At 37.2% G+C, this 20,102-nt stretch overlaps 1 protein-coding gene across 2 annotated transcripts in view; it reads left to right on the top strand.

Moving 5' to 3' along the window:
• GRPR (gastrin releasing peptide receptor) overlaps window positions 1–20,102 on the top strand; it is a 1,477,698-nt gene that overhangs the window by 777,218 nt on the left and 680,378 nt on the right. For both annotated transcript variants that reach the window (XM_044073126.1, XR_006365124.1), the window contains exon 2: window positions 549–900. In XM_044073126.1, coding sequence (XP_043929061.1) covers window positions 549–900 — 352 coding nt within the window. The remainder of the gene's footprint in view (window positions 1–548; window positions 901–20,102) is intronic.

The following is a 20,102-nucleotide window of genomic DNA, read 5'->3' as shown; positions in this document are numbered from 1 at the left end:
GTCTTTTATATTTTGTACTGCTGCTATCCATCCTAATATGTTTCTGTGTAGTAAAGCATATAAACAAACTACCCAGCCTGTTTGTCTTCAATTTTAAACCAAGACGAGTGATAAATAGTATTAGTTTGTCAGTCCAGTGTTTGTGGCAAGCATAGTTTGCCTGCCATGTATTTATTTGGTTTAAATTTTTTTTTCTGTGTCCAGCATGTTGATCCATTTCCAAAAAAATAAGCTCCACTATAATAAGTTATATTAATATATTTTAGCAAACTGTTCTAAATACTGATTTCCTCTTCATTAAACTGCTGTGTGTAACTTCTTTGTTGCAGACCTATATATTTGAAATCTTTTTTTAGTGTGAGGTGAGTGACAATGGGATTTCATTGATTATAAATGATAGTATTAATGTGACATCGCAACCTATCTGTAAAAATGGGAAATGAGGGTTGTGTGTATATAGATGGACAAGACAGTGTGTGAATAGTTTCTAATTAAACTGTTTTTCACAATTTTCTGTGCTGAGTCTGTTATGTTTTCACTCCCTTCAGGTACAAAGCCATTGTTAGGCCGATGGATATTCAGACGTCTAATGCCCTGCTGAAGATTTGTCTCAGAGCTGCGCTTATCTGGATTTTATCTATGCTACTTGCCGTTCCTGAAGCAGTCTTCTCAGACATGCATCCATTCTATGACAAAGGAACAAACAAAACATTTTTTAGCTGTGCACCATACCCACACTCTGATGACCTGCATCCAAAAATCCACTCAATGGCATCTTTCTTGATATTTTACATCATTCCACTGTCAATTATTTCAGTGTATTATTATTTTATTGCTAAAAACTTGATCAGGAGTGCTTATAATATGCCAGTGGAAGCAAATATACATGTCAGAAGGCAGGTAAGAGTGAAAATGTTTAATGCTTTGTCTGTTATACTACTGTTTTTGCATATTGAAGAATGTTTTTATTTTACTAACCCTATGTACCGAATAGCTTTTACTACTTAGGGAAGGAGCAAGCTAAAAGGTCATGATGGATTGTAGTAGCACTTAGCAACACAGTAATATAAATATTTATGTCTGTCAATACTAATTCTTTTCTATGGCAGGAGCATTTATTGCACTTACACAAGGTGACATCAGTAGCAAATCTGATTTATTGCACACTTCTTTTCAATCCTCACAGACCACTTTGACTGTTTCAAAATGAAAATAAAGGCTCTATATAATAAAAGAAGATTAGACATTCACTTAAAAATATTCTATATATTCTAGACTATGTAGTGAACTGTCTGACTTTGCTTTGAAATGCTGACTGTTTAGTTGTACCCCTTTTTATTCCAGTGATATTTGTAAGTGTATTATGCAAATGAAATGCTGCAGGAGTAAGTGATTAGATTCTATTATACTCTGCTACAGCTCACCCACCAAATCAGTCTGCCAGTATTCCTAAGCCTACCTCATATACAGTGCAACAAAAACATGTTGGTATGTTTATACAACATTATATACATCTGTTCATATCTAAGGGTATTTCTCACATTGATCTGACATTAAATCAATATTAAGATTTGCAGAAATCGGAGAAGTACTAAGAATGCATAATTAACAGCAATGTATTTCTAATTTTGATGTTCACGAGAATTAAATGTAATCAGACAATGTGATGCTAACAGATATTGGACTCGTAGTATTGCATTATTTAATTATTTTTTGTCTGTCTATACAGTGTATCTATTCATGTAAGTAGGTGTCTATCTATATTCAATTTGCTATCCAGGTAAGTAGGTTGGTCTATTGGCCATTTTCAGCCATGACCTGGGCCTATAGTTGAGCAGTGAACATAATATAATAGAGTAATTATACATAAAAGACACAGGAAAACAAGAATACATAAAAGAGAGCAAAAACATATAAAATGAACCACATTCAAAGATACATGTATTTATAGAGGTCTACTTCACATAATGAACCCACACTTAACTGAAACTCTTTTTGCAGAGATGAAAAGAACGAACGTTCAGTAAAGGAAAGTTCAAATCAGCAAAAAATTCTAGAGTGAAAGGGAGCAGTTGACCACTTTTAGGAAACTGCCCTTTTCCCCATTGTAGTGCTATCTCGGAGTTGGTATATATAGTTAGGGGGATGAGGGGGGGTGCAGCCCCCCCCCACATTGGGATGTGTGGTGGTCACAGCCCCCCAACTGGGTGGGTTTGACATACTGCAGTGTGTGTGGCATTCATAAGGTGGCAAAGTGGTTCCTTTCCCTGTGGTATTTTTCACTGAGTTGAACATTTGTTTATTGAACATTCACTGTTTTCGTCTCTACGAAAAGAGTTTCAGCAAATTGTGGTTCGATTATGTAACACAGACCCTTGATTATGTAACACTGACACACATATAGACATATTTTGTGAAGTGTTGAATGACATATAATTTTTTACTATGCTACATGCCTATCTACTGATGATTACACTATTTCTTACTTTGGGTAATATCAGGTATATAAACTAATTGGAATTCTTCCATCTTCTTGTTGGATTAGTTCAGCATTCCCAAGTTTTGTTAGAAATTGCAATTAACTAGCAAGAAGCTATTGAAGGGATTACATGATTTAATTAGTCTGAAATTCTGCTTTTCAATCTTCATTGGATCAGTAGTCAGGCATGTGCATGCATTGAGTTATATAATATGTACCATATTTGGAAAATTTTGCTTTATGCTGCACAAGATCTATGGCCAAAAAAGACCATATGCCAAATTAAACTGAGTAGGACTGGCACACAGGGAGTAGCAATTGACTGCAACTGTGATATTTATATCTATGTGTGTGTGCATTCTAAACTGAAAGGTCTTGAATATTGTGTATAGTCACTGGGTCTTTCTAGGATTATATAAGGCAAGATTATGGAATGGCCTTAATAATCTTACAGGCTCATACTGGGTTGTTTGTAGTAAATACATTTCCAAAATTATTATGCTATGACAGGGTTATGTACTATTTAGTTGGAAAGTTTGTGGATATTATACCTATTCAAAAAGGAGGGCCCATGGATAATATTACCAACTATAGAACTATTTGTCTTACTACAATTATTGGTAACTATTGCACTCCAGAGAAGCTTAATGGATATTACTTAGCATGGTTTTATGAGGATCCATTCAACCTTCACTAATTTGGTCAACTTTTATGAACCATTTTTTTTTGGTATTAGAGTCAGGCTTGTCTACAGTGGTTGTTTATATGGATTTATCTAAGGCTTTTGATTGGATTGCACATCATATTATTATAGATGCAATGAGTAAGCACTCAGTTAACCTTTATCTGTTACACTGGGTCAAAAATTGGTTTAACGGCAGCTTACAAATGGTAAAAATATAGAAGTATACCTCAAATTGGGCATATGTGAACAACGGTGTTCAACAGGGCTCAGTTCTGTGCCCTTTGTTGTTTAATATTGTTCTTTTCCATTAAATCCAACATTTCCGATGGCTAAATATGCTGATGACATAAAAATGGGATGTTTGGTTACTATTTCAGAAGATATTGATCATTTTAGCCAGCACATGTACCAGGTAGCTTTATGATTAAAACACAATGGTTTGAAAGTTAACACAGAGAAAAGTGATGTTTTATATTTTGGTAAAGTAAATGTGTGTGTCACCATGGGACATATTAAAGTACAGGTCATTATGGAGTATAAGAATATGGGTGTAACTGTTAGTAATAACCTAAGTTTTAGAAAACATGTTCAGAAAACAAAAATAAAGACAACTAAAGTTGTGGGATTAATTTTTAGGAATCTTCGACATAAAGAACAACGAATTCTTAGCAAAACTGTAAATAATATACTTTCAACCTATTATTAAATATAATACATTGCTCTGTATGTTCAGTTAATGTGATTTATTAGTTGCGGGCATACAGCAAAAGTTCACTAAGAGAATCCCAGAGATCATGGGAGACTCTTAGGCCTCCAGATTATAAAATCTGGGACTCTTTCTGTTAGCTATAAGTATTTGTGATGCAAATTATGCTTAGTATATGAAGCCCTTTCGAATAATGAATTATGTTTGCATTTGAGTTTAGAGTTGACAAACATGTAAAAATATTAGAGGAGAACATTATAATTATGAAGTAGGAAGGTACAGAACTTTTCAAAATCCAGATATATATCACAATCAATGGTCTATAAGTAGAATAAATTCCCTATAACCATCCATCAATCACATCATCCACAATTGTTTAAAAAGCATTTGGATTTATGGGCAGGATTCAGATCATTCTCTTAGATATGAAGTCTGTGTTGTAATTGGCCTTTGACCTTAATGCAGTTTAGTATGTAGTGTTGAACTGCCAAACTATTTGGTCATTATTGTAAGGTGATAAATCAGTGCCAGTGCATTTATCATTGGATCATAGGATCGTGGGAAGTTACTAGGCTAATGGCCCTGGGGCCCTTACAAGCCTAGCCAAGAGTTTATCCCCAAAAAAGACCTCAGTCAGCACCTGTCACCCCTGTCAATGAGAGACACAGGTGGAACGCTTGGGAGAAACTTGTGGTTTCCTATCCACTCATTAAGGCTGCACTTGAAGAAAGACAGCAACATACTCTTTGACGTGTATGGGAAGTCTAGATGGAGCAGCCTCTGGGAGACAAACCTGTCTCTCCAGCATGTTTTGCTAATGTCGCATATTAGATTTAGGCCTTCTGAGCAGGTAATGTATGAGGAGTTAGACTTACAGATATAGAGCATCTCTAGTAGGGCAGGGTCCAAGATTGCCTTTCTAGGTGAGACACAGATCACCTCTATCCAATCTGCATGAAACTGAGTAGAGTGATAATGATTTGAGCCTATCCACATAAGACAGGTGCTGGAGACCATGGGTTCTTTTTATGAGGTATTTCTGTGACCTTTCCAACTGGTGCAGGTGTTTGGAGAGATACATACCAAACAGGGTGTTGTACTCAATTATTGGCCTAATGAGGGAAGAGTACAGAGAGGCAGTAACCTCCTTTTTTTGGATGCAATCCCTTTTCTTATGAGATGAACCAAGTAAAAAGCTTTTTATGAGAACTGCCATTACATGATGGTCAAATGTGAGATTGTTGTTAACCTGTGTACCCAGGTCTGTCACCACAGGTTGTGTGTGTTAGGGGGATGCCATTAATGTCGTAATCAGTAGGAGCTGTGTTTTTGCCAAATGTTATGATACTACAATTTTTATGCATTTAACTTAAGGCCATGACTTTGGCACCAGCCATTTGTTGCTGTGAGATCCTCTTGTAGTATGTTGACATAATTTGGGGAGTCAATGACAGCACCCAACGTACATTCATCTACACACTTGGTCAGCCACAGGCCTTTTGTCTTTGCCTGGAGCTCTGAGAAGTAGATGCCAAACAGTAGATGTCCCAGTGGGGGAATGTGTCAAAGGCTTTGGCCAAGTCAAGGTAAGCTGTGTGTGTACTGACTTTCCCTCATCCAGGGCCTTGGTGACAGTCCCAAAACAGTCAGTCAGATTCAGCAGGCAAACTCTGCCCTTGATGATCCAAACTGGATGGGGTAAAGTGCTTGGAGATTGCCTATGTCCTTATTTATGAGGTCCATAATAATACGCAGCATGGCTTTACAGATCAGAGTATCAAGCTGAATATCAATTTTGTACAAAATGTTGAATGGACTGGGCTACTGTAGCTAAGGTATTTAAAATGAAAGGAAACAGGCTTATGATTATGCAAGAGGGTAACTGCATCTAACTTCCAGATCTTAGAGACAACATTAAATGTAGCAATTAGTATGCATTTCAGGCTCTGTTGAGGGATTTATGCACTGTTTTATATGCCTGTGTATGGTTATATTTCCACCGACTGAAATTATCTAATTTCTTCTATTAAGCACAGATCTTGAGTTCACTGGGGAAACCTTTGTGCCCTGCCTTTCAGCAAAACTACAAAAGGCATCCAAAGTTTTCACGTTATCATGTCTGGAAATTATGATTCTTTGTCCAAGTTCCCTTAAAAATAGTGTTGCCTATTTATAGTGCAAGAGGATAAAAGCTTTGGGCACTTCTAGTTTAACTTTAAATTAATTGAAAAATTGTATTTCATTGGTCAGTATTTTAGCCAAGGTAATGCTGTCTGATACATTTCTACTTGGTCTTCCTTTTTCACTGTAAGACTCCTATGTGATATTCTTGATAACAGAAAGACTGAGGCACTTTTCCACATTTTCAGTTCATGTATTTCTTTCAACTGCCATTTGAAACAGATTTTAAATTAATAAACAAGGGGGCATACCAGCAAGAAAACACACACCTTATTCCTGGTTTATGCAGGTACACACTGACAGATTCTCACTGAACACAGGGAGGTATAATTTGCTCCTCTTCCAACCCTACCACAAGCCACCCCATTCCTTACTACATTTATTAATACCTAGGCTAAAATACATACCATAGACATTATATTTCATCCAATGAAAAGGATATATGTAATCACATAATAAAGTTATGTTCGATCAAATACTTTGTTATTGCACAAGAAAGCATAACTATTACAAAAAATATATTTCCATTCTGCAAATCAAGGTCACAGAGCTCAGAATAACAAATGGCAATATTACTGCACAAAAGTATCCCAAAATCGTATACTCACAATGAATGCAAACATTTCTAGGGGAGGGTATGGAGTGCCAAAAAAATCTTCTTATTATTTTATTATTCCTTATCTATAAGTATTACCTTAATCCAAGTGTATGGAGTAATGGAATACCGATAATGTCCTCAATAAGCCAGAATCATAAGCTGAAGGAGTACCACTATGAAATCAATGACTCTCTTTCTCTTCTGCTAGCAGGGCAAATAATGATACACAAAACATGTACATAAAGCTATTCTGACCACCAACCATCAACCGATAATTATTGCATTACATTTTCAGGAGAATTCTTTAATGTAGAGAAAGACTCACGCCATCATCTTACTACACTTCACTACTTCAGTCACTGAATGAAACTCAAACAAACTGCTACAAACATGAAAACCACCAAATTGCTCCGGTCTTCTATATCAAAAAAATTCTTTAATGTACATGGTAAAAATATATACAAAATAAGTGCTTTTGTCCTGCTACCTGGAGACTTCATCAGACAATACTTAAAAACAATCAGCTGATTTAAATAATCCTAAATAGTCATGTGATCAGCTTATTTAGCTATGTCACACAGAGTTAAATTAAAAAAAAACAAAGATAAAATCCATGCTTACATTCTTAAAATATATTGTTTAAAAACCATTATTAAAATAATCCATAAACAAACCACAAAAAAATGCATAAATGTCCATACCAACAGAAAGAAATATGAATGGATGATCCAACCGACTAATGAACTGATAAATTCTGTCACTGCTGAAAATCTAGAATTCACTTCCATGTATTACTTAAATACTCATTAATAAATCCTTGTATAGTAACAATAAAAAAGGCAACATTATAAAATGGAATAGACACATACTACTTTTGGAGTGCTTTTATTTTTAACAATGATGTTGTTGTGTCTTTCGGCTTTTCCCGGTTAGGGGTCACCACAGCAGAACTCCAGTCCGCTAATGATTGGCAGTAGATTTTTTTTTTATGTGCCGAGTTGCCAGCCCTGATGCACAACCTTCAATGAAGGTATGCCCATTCACGCATGTCTCCACACAGAAGACACTCTAGCTGAGAATCGAACAGGACAACGTCTTACTGTGAGGCAACAATGCTACCGCAGCACCACCACTGCAGTACTGTTTCATTTAATCCTGGCCAAGTATATGCATTCCAATAGATTTTCTAAAATAATTCCCTTTACTCTAAAATGAACACCCAAGGGCCACTCCCGACATTCTTCTCAACCTTTTCCAAAACTGAAAATTTAAAAGAATGCCCATCGATTTCTTTAAAATATTTATATACTGCATTTGTATTTTTTACTTTTCTTATATCATATACATGTTCATATATACCTTCCCGAAGCTTATGCTCAATTTTACTTGTGTAAAAACTTGAATAATATTGGTAAATGGCAACATATACTAATCCCCCACTTTCTCAATTATATTTCCATTTTAAATAGAATGTCTTCCCCTTAATATTACACGATTCACTCAGTTGGATATATTTACAAAAATTGCATCTTCCACGTATATTCACAGTGGGTTTATTACAAATAATTCTAGTCGGTCTTTCAAATATATTCTTCAAATTCCTATCTCTTTTATAGACTAAAATTGGTCTAACCCCCACTTTTTCACCTAAACACTTGTCTTCTTGTGAAATATTCCAATTTTTATTTAATATACATTTAATATATCTGCTATCCACATTAAATGTGGTAATAAAGGATTTAGTACAATAATTCCTATCTGCCTTTTGGGAAAACAGGTTCCCTTGAGGTAGATGGCCTAATATATTCCCTTCAGTATTAGCATTCCCATGATTCAGAAAAGGAGAAAAATGGCCACTGCTCCTCTTTTAAGTTACCTCCAATATCATTTCAGCCACCAAAACTACAGGATATTGTCTCTTCAATAATATCCCCCTCAAAATCAGGCATTCTTCCTTGAAATGGGCCTGTTGGGATATTATGAGTGCAGCCCTCACCAACCATCCCTTTATAACAGCCTTTTTCTGAGTGAAAGGGTGGGAGCTTTGCAAATGTAACAGGGAATTTGAATAATTAGGCTTCCTAAAAATGTGTGATATAAAAATATTATTCTGTATATTCTTATATAATAAAATGTCCAGGTATGATATTTTATCCTTACTGATGTTGTATGTAAATTCTAGAAATTCTATACTTTCATTCATGTAGTTGACAAATCTTTCCACTTTCTCCTCTTTGTCAGTCCATAAAGTAAAGATATCCAGATATTGGAGATACAAATTTGCAGGAGGTGATACATTTACTTTTAAATATCTACTTGTGCTTCCATCAGAGCATCACTATATTGGCAAAAAGGCCAACACATTGGGATCCCATAGCTACACCTTCTTTTTTGCAAGTTGTTGTTGTGTCTTTTGGCTTTTTCCTGGTTAGGGGTCACCACAGCGGAATTCCGGTCCACTAATGATTGGTAGTTGATTTTTATGTGCCGAGTTACCAGCCCTGATGCACAACCCTTCAACGAAGGTACACCCATTCACAAATGTCTCCATGCAGAAGATGGTCTAGCTGAGAATCGAACCAGACAGCGTCTTACTGTGAGGCGACAATGCTACCGCAGCACCAAATAAATTAAATAAATAAATAAATAAAAATAATAGTTACCTTCAAAGTATATAAATTTATTTTTGAGAATTAATTCCATTAGTTCCTCATAAAGGTTAATTTTATCCTGGTCAATACCTTTTCTAAATAAATACTCAGTAAGCCATACTGTGTCTTTGCTGTGTGGAATAGATGCATACGGGTCCTTGACATCTGTTGTGACAAAAATATCTGTTCAATTAAATGTTAAATAATTAAATATTTTTAAAAACTGCCAAGAATCCTTGCATAGATGTTTTTCATCTACTAATAGAAATTTTGATTTATTAGCCAAACATTGAGCACTCGCACTTCTAATTGAGCCCCTCCCATCCACTATAGGTCAAAATGGAGGGCTCTCAATATTTTTGTGTAGCTTGGGTACCCCAAACATTGGGTGGAAGATTACTGTATACTGTGCACTCACCAGATCACATATGGACCTAAAGAAATTAAGTGGATAACTATCTTTACAAAAAGATTCACAAGTTATGTTTTTAGCTCTGAACATTTATTTCTTCTTTGGGTGCTACTCTTGCCAGTCTTATGAATGCTGATTAACCACATTATTTATAAAATGCAAAGAGTTGCAACTTGCAAAATGCTAATAAGAATGGGCAGAAGTCATCTTCTTGTAAATATTAGAACAAAAACAATTAATTTCACAATCCAAAGAGACCTGTATGTTTAAAGAATTAATGCTAGGAAAAGTGATATAAAAGTCCACCTTTAAACATCAGCTCCCTGTTCATTTCTTCTGAAAATGAATACAGTCTTCATTAGTATTAGGCTTTAGTAAAAAGAAAGTACTAGTAAATGAAGTGCAAATCTACAAATTTCACTTACATAAATTCATTTCTTATCATTTTGCTAAAACCAAGTTGGCATATACTGCAGCCATTGAAGTATGGTTGGCTACTCCTTTCATTTGACAAAATATACTTTTCTGAAAAAAATACAAAAAGTATCTCATAAGGAATGGATGACATACAAATCATAATTACCGTTTGCAATATATCTTGGTAAAACTGTCTTTGATTTTGGATGGCCCCCTAATTATTGTCTTATGTCTCCTTCACAAGGATATTTAATAACATTTAACATGCTCATCAATGAGGGAATAAAAGTACTTTTTTCTGAAATGAACATGAAACTTGTTATAAACATAGAATGCATTCTTCTAGTAAAACAAAAGACCTTCATCTTACATATAAATAAATATAACTCAGAGCTTTGGCTATTGATGAATGCCACGCATGAATAAAACTGATTTATCAGCACAATTTCGAATTGCAATTCTAAACATACACTGTCTTTCAGATAAATTGAAATGTGTAGATTCCTTGAGAATCATATTCTGCTAGCTCAACAGCCTGATCTCCTATTGCATGATCTCCTGCTCCATTGGGATGCATAAAAGTGCTTGGGTTGAAATTTGATTGGTGAATCAGTTTGAGGATTTAATTCAGGTTAGCCCATGTGACATTGAGGACTTGTTTGAATACTGGTTCATTTCTTTTCTAATAATCTGAGAGATATGACAAGTTGAACTTGATTTATCTAAAACTACTGATGAGATCCATGCTTATTATATTAAAGAAGTTGAATAAATCACCCAGGAATAATTCATCTTTATTCACCCCTGAAGGACATTAAAACAGCCCCTAAGAACCATATTTGAATTAAGACCTTCTCAAAAAATAAATTGCTTAATTTAAGACTTTTATGCTTGAATAGTTTATTTATGACATCTTTAAGATGGCCATTAAGATAATCTGGTGTTATATTACTTTCTATAAAGTTAGACAAGGTAAAGGAATGCATCGGGGCTTGCCGAATATGATCACTAATTTTTCACTCCAGCCTCCTTAATTCACTTTGTGTAAAGTTCAGGGAATAGGCCTTTTGGATAGTTGCAAAATATGGAAAAAGGTCCTGGGAGCCATGGACTGTACTGGCATTTCTTGTTTATTCAGCACATTAAAACATGGATTATATTGCTTTACAGCTGAAGATGCTTTTCTAAAGGAAATGATAACAGGATAGAAAAATATTAAAAACTGAAGAGAATGGTCTATACAGCATACCAAAAATATACCTGTACAAGTGTAAAATTAGTATATTAAATAAAATAGCAATAAAAATAAAAACATTAAGCACTTTTGTCTCTGCAAATGTTAATTCATTAGAATGCTTTGAAGTAAAAGTCACTTCCTTATACATAGATATTCAAATTAATTAAAATAGGAGCACTATCCAGTAAATAATATGTTTATCTGCGTAACTATATTGTATATGTCTAGCTTTCTTTATTGTTGTCTCATACATTGCTATTCTTATTGTATTAAACACTTATTGTAACATGCATCTCTCAGTTATATTTATACTGTTGGAGCTTTTCTCCCCGGGCCTCCTCTGAAAAAGGGCTTTGTCCCAGACAGACTATACTGGTCAACAAATGTCATATAAATAAAAAAAAAAATAAAATAAATACTCAGTGTAAAACAAAACATTCAATTTCATCCTATGAAAATTCAAATAATATAACAATATTCTAAACATTAAGAATATTAAAGCAATTATAATTTTGTAGATCTTAATTTCAACAGCAGTTGTATTGATATACATTTATTCAAACCTGGGGCTGTATTGGCATTCAGTCTAAACTGCCACAACAATTCTCTGTGTTCCAGTCTAAACTCCCATTCACCACCACATGGATTAATTTTCACCTGTTCTGATGTAGTAAAAGAGATTTTTTGTACTGCAAAAAATGTTATCCCCGAGATTCACTAATCCTCCATGCAGGACTACTCTAGTCCTGCACGGAAGCACCAGTTTAAGAGGAGGACGGCAGTGCGCCATGCATATTAAGGAAGGCACGTTACCTGAACACCTAATGCTACATGGAGAGTGGACGAGTGCAGGGAGCTTGGCTGAGAGCAGAGCTCTCAGAATAAACACGCCCCTACAAAGTAGACCAGCAGAATGTGTACATAAAAGAGCGAGACCGCACATAAGTGTCTGCATATCCCCACCAACAGTCCCCATGTGTTCAACAGCAACAGTAAACTGAAAAAAAAAAACACGAAGAAAACCCTCTAGTAATGTATTTAAAACTCCAAGTATAGCTAACCGTAGGTGTGTGGTACTGCCCATTGCTTAGGTAACGCTTAAAACACCATGAAAGGCTGAAGAGGATAACAAGGAAGGTATAGCAAATGAAGCAGCACAGCAACAGCGTAGTGGTCAGAGCATCTGCCTAATGAGGAGGCAGTCCCGGCTTGAGTCCCACTGTAGCACATGCCATTTTCTAAGTGCAATCTGTATATGAACAATTATGTACATTTTATTGCTGTAGAACCTACTGAATAACAATTAAATGTGAACAGGAGTACTGCATGAAATGCACATGTGAAGAGTCAGTACCAGAATGAATAAGTCAGCATTAAGAAGGCGTAAGCACAGATAAGTAGAAGTAAGCAAATGTAAGCAGTAGTAAGTGTGTGCAAGTGCGTATGGGCAGGGTGAAGCACCGCCAACACAGATCAAGCAAAGGACATGCTAACTGCATGTAACACACTGTGACCGGAAGTCAGCAGTGCTAATCTCTGCGCAAACCCCCTCACAACCACTTGAAAGTGCCTTAAGCACACCATATCAAATGGCCGGTGTCACGCATGGGTCCGTGTACACTAACAGAGTCAGTCGTAGGTATCGCAAATCATACGTGGCACACAAGGTTGGCCGGTATGCAGATGAAACACAGTAACCAGCAATACCAGTCAACATTACTAGATATGTAGCTAAAGAATTAGAGGTATATGTGTTCGTATGAATACTCATAACTATGTAGATATATACCTCCCCTCTCTGTAGTACAAATGTATACATACATAGATAGATATATAAATAAATACCCACAAATACAGATATACATATGCAGACACCCATAAATCCACATGTAGTTTTCTATATATATATATATATATATATATATATATATATATATATATATATATATATATATATATACAGTAATATGTATATATATATATATATATATATATGTGTGTATGTATGCAGACATATACATATGTATATATATATATATATATATATATATATATATATATATATATATATACATATACATATGTATATATATAAATATATATATATATGTATATATATATATATATATTTATATATATATATATATCTATAATGTGTGTGTGTGTGTGCGTGTAGATATACACAGATATATACCTATGAGAAGATACAGCACCCAAGAATGACATATGTTCACAGGCTATGCCAATGGTGGTGAGAAGCCCAAGCAAGAAACATGTAACATGTACCATGAACCCCCCCCCCCCAGCCAGACAAACAAACCCACAAACAATGTAAACAATCCACTGCTCACCAGACCACAGGCAGGATACAACCAGGGCGGGACACAGTGGACGCGTGAAGTCTAATCTTAAACAGAAACAGGAGTGTCCATTGCGGGACACTCCAAAAATTGTCTTATTATGGAAGGAAGCCAGTGCGATGACCTATCAAGGCGGGGTGCGTACATACCCGAAATACAAGGGTGGGAAAGCCTGATGACCCATGGGTCGAGACAGTGTACAAGATGGGTCCCGTGAAGTGGAGAGTGGGCAGTGTGTAGTGGTGTGTTTAGACCCGACCTGCACCCAGAGTAAGGATGAATGCTGTAGAGGAGGTGCGGATGGGGGAACTATGGGTAGCTAATTATGGGTCTAGGCGTGCAGGTGTTTGCTGGAGTGGGTCTATACGGACAGCCCCAGAGATGTAAGCAATAGTGTTCATTGGGCAACGAGCAGCCACACCCGCTACGAGTCCCACTGCAGCAAAGTCTATTTTACATGGCAAAGAATGGAATAACCAGATGTAGATGTATATATGTAGAGGTATGTGTGTGTATATCTACTCATAGCTACATGGAGATATACCTCTCCCTTTCCATAGTACAAATGTATACATACAGAGACAGAATACATATAAATACCCACACATAGATATATACATATGCAGACACCCATACATCCATATGTCGTTAGATATATATAAATATATATATATAGATATAGATATTGTATATTTACACACACACACACATATATATATATATAGATATAGATATATATATATGTGTGTGTGTGTAAATATACAAATATATATATATATATATATATATATATATATATATATAGCTAGGATATGATACAACAGTTACGAATTACATATGTTCACAGGCCGTGCAAATGGGGGTGAGGTGTCCAATCAACAAACGTGTAGCACGTAGCATCAATGCCCCCCCCCCCCCCCCCAGCTAGACCGGTGAAACATACAGACACACAATAAAAGTAACACACACCACTGCTTCCCGGACTATGGCAGGATACTACCAGTGGAAGAGATCCGCCAAGTCTAATATTGAAACAAAGACATGTATGTCCCTTGTGGGACGCTCAATAATTGAATGATTTTCGGGCTTCCTGCCATTACAACAATGTCTAATGGCAGGCCATGCATGTTCCCAGTTTACAGGGTAGGGGAAGCCTGATGATCCATGGGGCAAGACAACATACATGATGGGTCCCAAGAAGTGGGGAGTGGGTAGAGTGTACTGGTGTGGCCAGACCCGACCTGCACCTGGAGTAAGGAAGAGTGCCGAAGAGGATGTGCTTTTTGGGAATTATGGGTATGAAATAATGGGCCTAGCTGTGCAGGTGTTGGCTGGAGTGGTTCTATGTGGACCGACCCAGGGATGTACACAATAGTGTGCATTGTCCAGGGCCGCCATCCAATGGGCAGCCACTCCTATGAGTCCCACTGCAGCACAGTCTATTGTACATGGCATAGAATGGAATAACCAGATGTAGATGTAAAAATGTAGAGGTGTGTGTGTATATATATACCAAAACCTACTCACCTCTCCATAGTTCAAATGTACACATACAGAGACAGAATATAATAAATATCCACATATAGATATATACATAACCATACATCCATATATTATTTTATATATATATATATATATATATATATATATATATATATGTATGTATATATATATATGTATGCATATATATATATATATATATATATATATATATATATATATATATATATATATATATATATATAAATATATATGTATTTAGATATGTAGAAATATATATGTATATATGTGTGTAAACATGCACATATATATAAAACTAGGTTATGATACAGCAGTTAAGAATTACGTATGTTCACGGGCCATGCCAATGGAGGTGAGGGGTTCAATCAACAAACATGTAACACATAGCAACAACCTCCCCTCCCTCAGCTAGACAGGTAAAACATACAAACACACAATACAAGTAAACACACCACTGCTTCCCAGACTATAGGCAGGATACTACCAGTGGGAGAGACTTGCCAAGTCTAATCTTGAAACAAAGACATCAATGTCCCTTGTGGGACACCCTAAAAATTGATGATGATCGGAGTCAATCCCTGTAATGATTTATCTAACCAGGCTGTATACGTACACGGACCAGTAGGTTGGGCAAGCCTGATGACCCATGGGTCGAGACAACGTACGACATGGGTCCCGAGACGTGGAGAGTGGGCAGTGTGTAGTGGTGTGGTTAGACTCCACCTGCACCCACAGTAAGGTCAAGTGCTGTAGAGGAGGGGCAGGTGGAGGAACTATGGGTATGCAATTATGGGCCTAGGCCTAGGTGTGCAGGTGCTGGCTGGCACAGTTTTATTCGGACCACCCTGGGGATGTAAGTAATATTGCGAATTGGGCAGAGCGTCCGCCCATACCTCTCAACCTCTAAGAGCAAAGCCACTGGACAGAACCTATACCACTGGGGGGGGGGGCAATTAGGAGACAGAGATTAAATATTCCATGTACAACCTTAGAAAGCTGATAGAAAAATAGGTTATGCATTAGCATGACTCGTCTGAAGGATGTGGAGTCTTAAACCCAAATACATGTCTGTATTTAATGACTTCATTTCCCAGGTAATTGCCAGACAGGTGCAGATTGTAAGAGGAACACACCAAAATTATGAAGCAAACTCTGGATAGTCTGCGGAAACTGTAAAGTCGACAGGTATGCTTTCGCCTAACGGGCAGCCATTCTCGATATGGGTCCCACCGCAGCACAGTCCAGTTTACATGGCAAAGTATGGTATAACCATATGTGTTATTGCATAACCCACTACAAAACACCTACGAACACATGGTCGCAACACCCCACTGTAGGCATGTAAGCTGATCTAATTGGCATCACAAGGTATTATTGTAGTCCTCACCACCACCCAGGGGGTGTGAGTGTCCAACGCAAACACCAAATGCAGTGTATATGCACAGCTGTTGTCATAGACAACATGGCCAGCTGTGGACCTTCCCTGCAGCCATCCTTCACATCCCTGGATAATTCCCCTACTAACTCCCCCCTTTGTGCTCCATGCACAGCATGTATCTATCAGCCCCTGTTCCATTTCTATTAATCTTTATGGTTACAAGTTGGTGACTCCCTCTTCCCCCACTATATTGCCAGTATCTGGAACTCCAACCCACATGTAGTATCCCAGCTGTCCCACAGGACACATGTAAATAACACATGAAGGAACACCACAAACACACTTGGAGCAGCAGAGGCTCACCACCTTGCAAAACACTCCCCCCAACTCACACTCTATACCACTACATCAACTAGTGAAACCGACACCTCTTGTCCTGGCTCACATACAAATCCCAACATCTGACAAACCTTCCCTATTGCTCCCCATCCAATTATACCTACAGGCTATTATACAGTTACAATTTCACCCCAACTACCTACCTACTCCTTAACTATTCCCCTCGACTGTACCACATAGGTATGGAATAACTACACCTACCCTAACCTACAAGCTACTATACAGTTACAATTTCACCCCCACTACCTACCTACTCCTTAACTATTCCCCTCAACTGTACCACACAGGTATGGAATAACTACACCTACCCTGAATACCTGTATGTAACCTATCCAGACCTGTTAAACAGGAATCCAACTTCACCTTAAACTGACCTTTGTCAGCAGTCATATCTGACATGTAAACCTGACTTAAGCATGGATAATACCGACATGTTAGTGTAAACTAAGCATGAAGAATGGGGGAGGTAGCTATGTTACGTCTGTTACCCTCTATGAATGTGAACACCCCAGTATTAATTGGAATATGTAGCTGGGGTCAATGTGGAGCTCTACACCCCGGGCTACCGCTGACAATGGACAAGCATACAGTTGGATTGTCCCGGTTGACAAATGTGAACAAAATACACAAAGTTGCACGTGTGTATGTGGGAGTAAGCGGGTGTAATTATATTGTCCAAACGCCAAACACACCAATAAGCAAATAATTTCAGCAAACCTTGGATCCTGGTCACATCAAAAATGACTTTTAATGAATAAGACTTGACCAAAACAAGAAAACAACCCACGATAAAATCCACAGATACTAAGCGCTTTCTCCCGCTGAATAAGGGCATCTTCAGAGTACAAAAAGTCATTGCTAATCATCCCTTAAATACTAAATTCTAAAACATGTAAGTGAATAATTACAATTCATCAAACAATCAATAAAGTCATTAACTACAATGTAAATAAAAATTTGTGTTCTTGACATCTAAACATCTTTAAGAAACAGAAAGAAGAATGTACTGTTTAAAGGGACAGACAGAAAAGTATTAAGTGTTATCTCACTAAAATAAATAAAATGGTAAGGATTTAGATATGCTTATACTTAAAACAGTTATAAATGTAGATGTAAATATAGATGTTAAATATAGATATAAATATAAATATAAATGTAAATATAAATATTAAATATTAAATGTTGAATTTAAGATATTAATTATATATTAATTATATAAAAATGAGTTATAAATGTATATATATGAATGTACCAAATCCATAAGATAATACAAAAGATAAAATACATATATAAGAAGACCAATTAAATAAAATTTATAGATGTTGTATTTGTGTTCATATAAAATATAAGTAAGCGGGTGTAAGCCTGTTTGGCTGCCGGTATGCGATTACCACACTGATGAAGCAATGTAGAGGCTAACTCAGTACAAGACACCACAACCAGAGGTCAGTAATGCTGTGCTTCACGCAAACCAGCGCATACCTGCCTACAAATGTTCTACAGTGCCTTAGTGAATCTGTAGCCAACAGCTGTTGTCATGGCCATTAACAAAATAATCTGCACTGCCAGGTTGCAAACCCCGACCATGCACAATATAGTCGACATGAGTTCCACTAAGCCATGGCGGATACACATTCAGCTGCTGTGATCACAAACACATCATCCAGCAGAGTCATCCCACAGTATAGGAAATGTATATAAGTGTGTAGATTAATACCAACACATATGTCCATTGCTCAACCACAGTATTATGAGCAGTCTATGTGCATCACAGAACAGTGCCTGTCCAATCAATCTGTGAGAAAAGTAGTCCTGCATAATACCGAAGAGAATAATGATATATGGTGCACACTGTGAGGGCATGTGAGGATGCTTCATGCACAGTATGTCATACCTGTGGCATTGGTTCCGTGGAACTGGGAGATTACTCTGGCCAGGTGTGTGAGCAAACTGCTGCTACACAACACCCTGGCAGGATGCTACCAGTGGGAAAAACACTGTAGACCAGCTAGGTCTACTCTTGACACAACAACAGGTCCGTCTCTGGCGGGATGAACCAACAGTTGTAGGTCACATCGATGTCTCCACCAGTATTGGAGGAGGATCAAGGAAAGGCTGGTATGTACATGGACTAAAAGGATGAAGAGCCTGCAGACGCTTTGGTTGGGAAAGTATACTGGAGGGGTACCGAGATGAGCAGAGAGGGAAATGTGTGGATGTGTGGTATAGCAGGGCTAGCAACTGGGGAATGGATGGATGCTGTGTACGTGGAGCTCGGGGGCTGGGGTAAGGGAACATGGGTATGTCATTATGGTATACATATGCAAATGAAGCAGAACAACAACAGTGTAGTGGCCAGAACATCCGCCTAATGCGCACGCATTCCTGTGTTGAGTCCCACTGCAGCACATCCTATTTTCCATGTGAAATCCGTATGTTAACATCATTGTGCTGTATAACCTACAAAATACCATTTATATTTGCACAGGAGTACTGCCTTAAATGCACATGTGAAGTGTCATACTGACTAAGGCACTAGTAAGCAGGTGTAAGCGCATAACAGCAGTAGTATGCATGGATAAGCAGTTGTAAGCGTTTGTACGTGTATTTGCGCGGGGGTAAGCATTGCCTAGATTGAGCTAAGTAGATGCTAGCTGAGTGTAAGGAAACACAACTGGAGGTTAGCATTGCTTGGCTCAGTGCAAACCCACACACACCCATGTACAACTGCTCAAATGTCCCTAACTCACTCTGTATCCGATAGCCGGTGTTCTGCCCTGAAACAAAATATACAGCCTCTGCAATGCCCAAACCCAGGACCCTGCACATCATACACTACATAATTTACCAGTAAACTATGGCAGATGTACATACCCACTTATATCACATACATATCATCCAGCACAATCAGTCAACAGCACAGGAAATGTAGTAATAACACACCACACAACCTCTTAATGCATGAATCCCGAACATAGTGCGCCATAATGTCGGTACATATAAAGATATCTGTCATATATTGCTCTACTACATTTAAAACATTGCAAGTTACACAGTTATATGTAGCAGAACACATAT

Source organism: Protopterus annectens, chromosome 5.part1, assembly GCF_019279795.1.
Source record: "Protopterus annectens isolate FY-2018-M chromosome 5.part1, PAN1.0, whole genome shotgun sequence".
In the NCBI taxonomy this organism is placed as follows: Eukaryota; Metazoa; Chordata; order Ceratodontiformes; family Protopteridae; genus Protopterus; species Protopterus annectens.
Note: the sequence above shows the minus strand (reverse complement) of the source record. Positions and strands in the feature narration are given on the sequence as shown.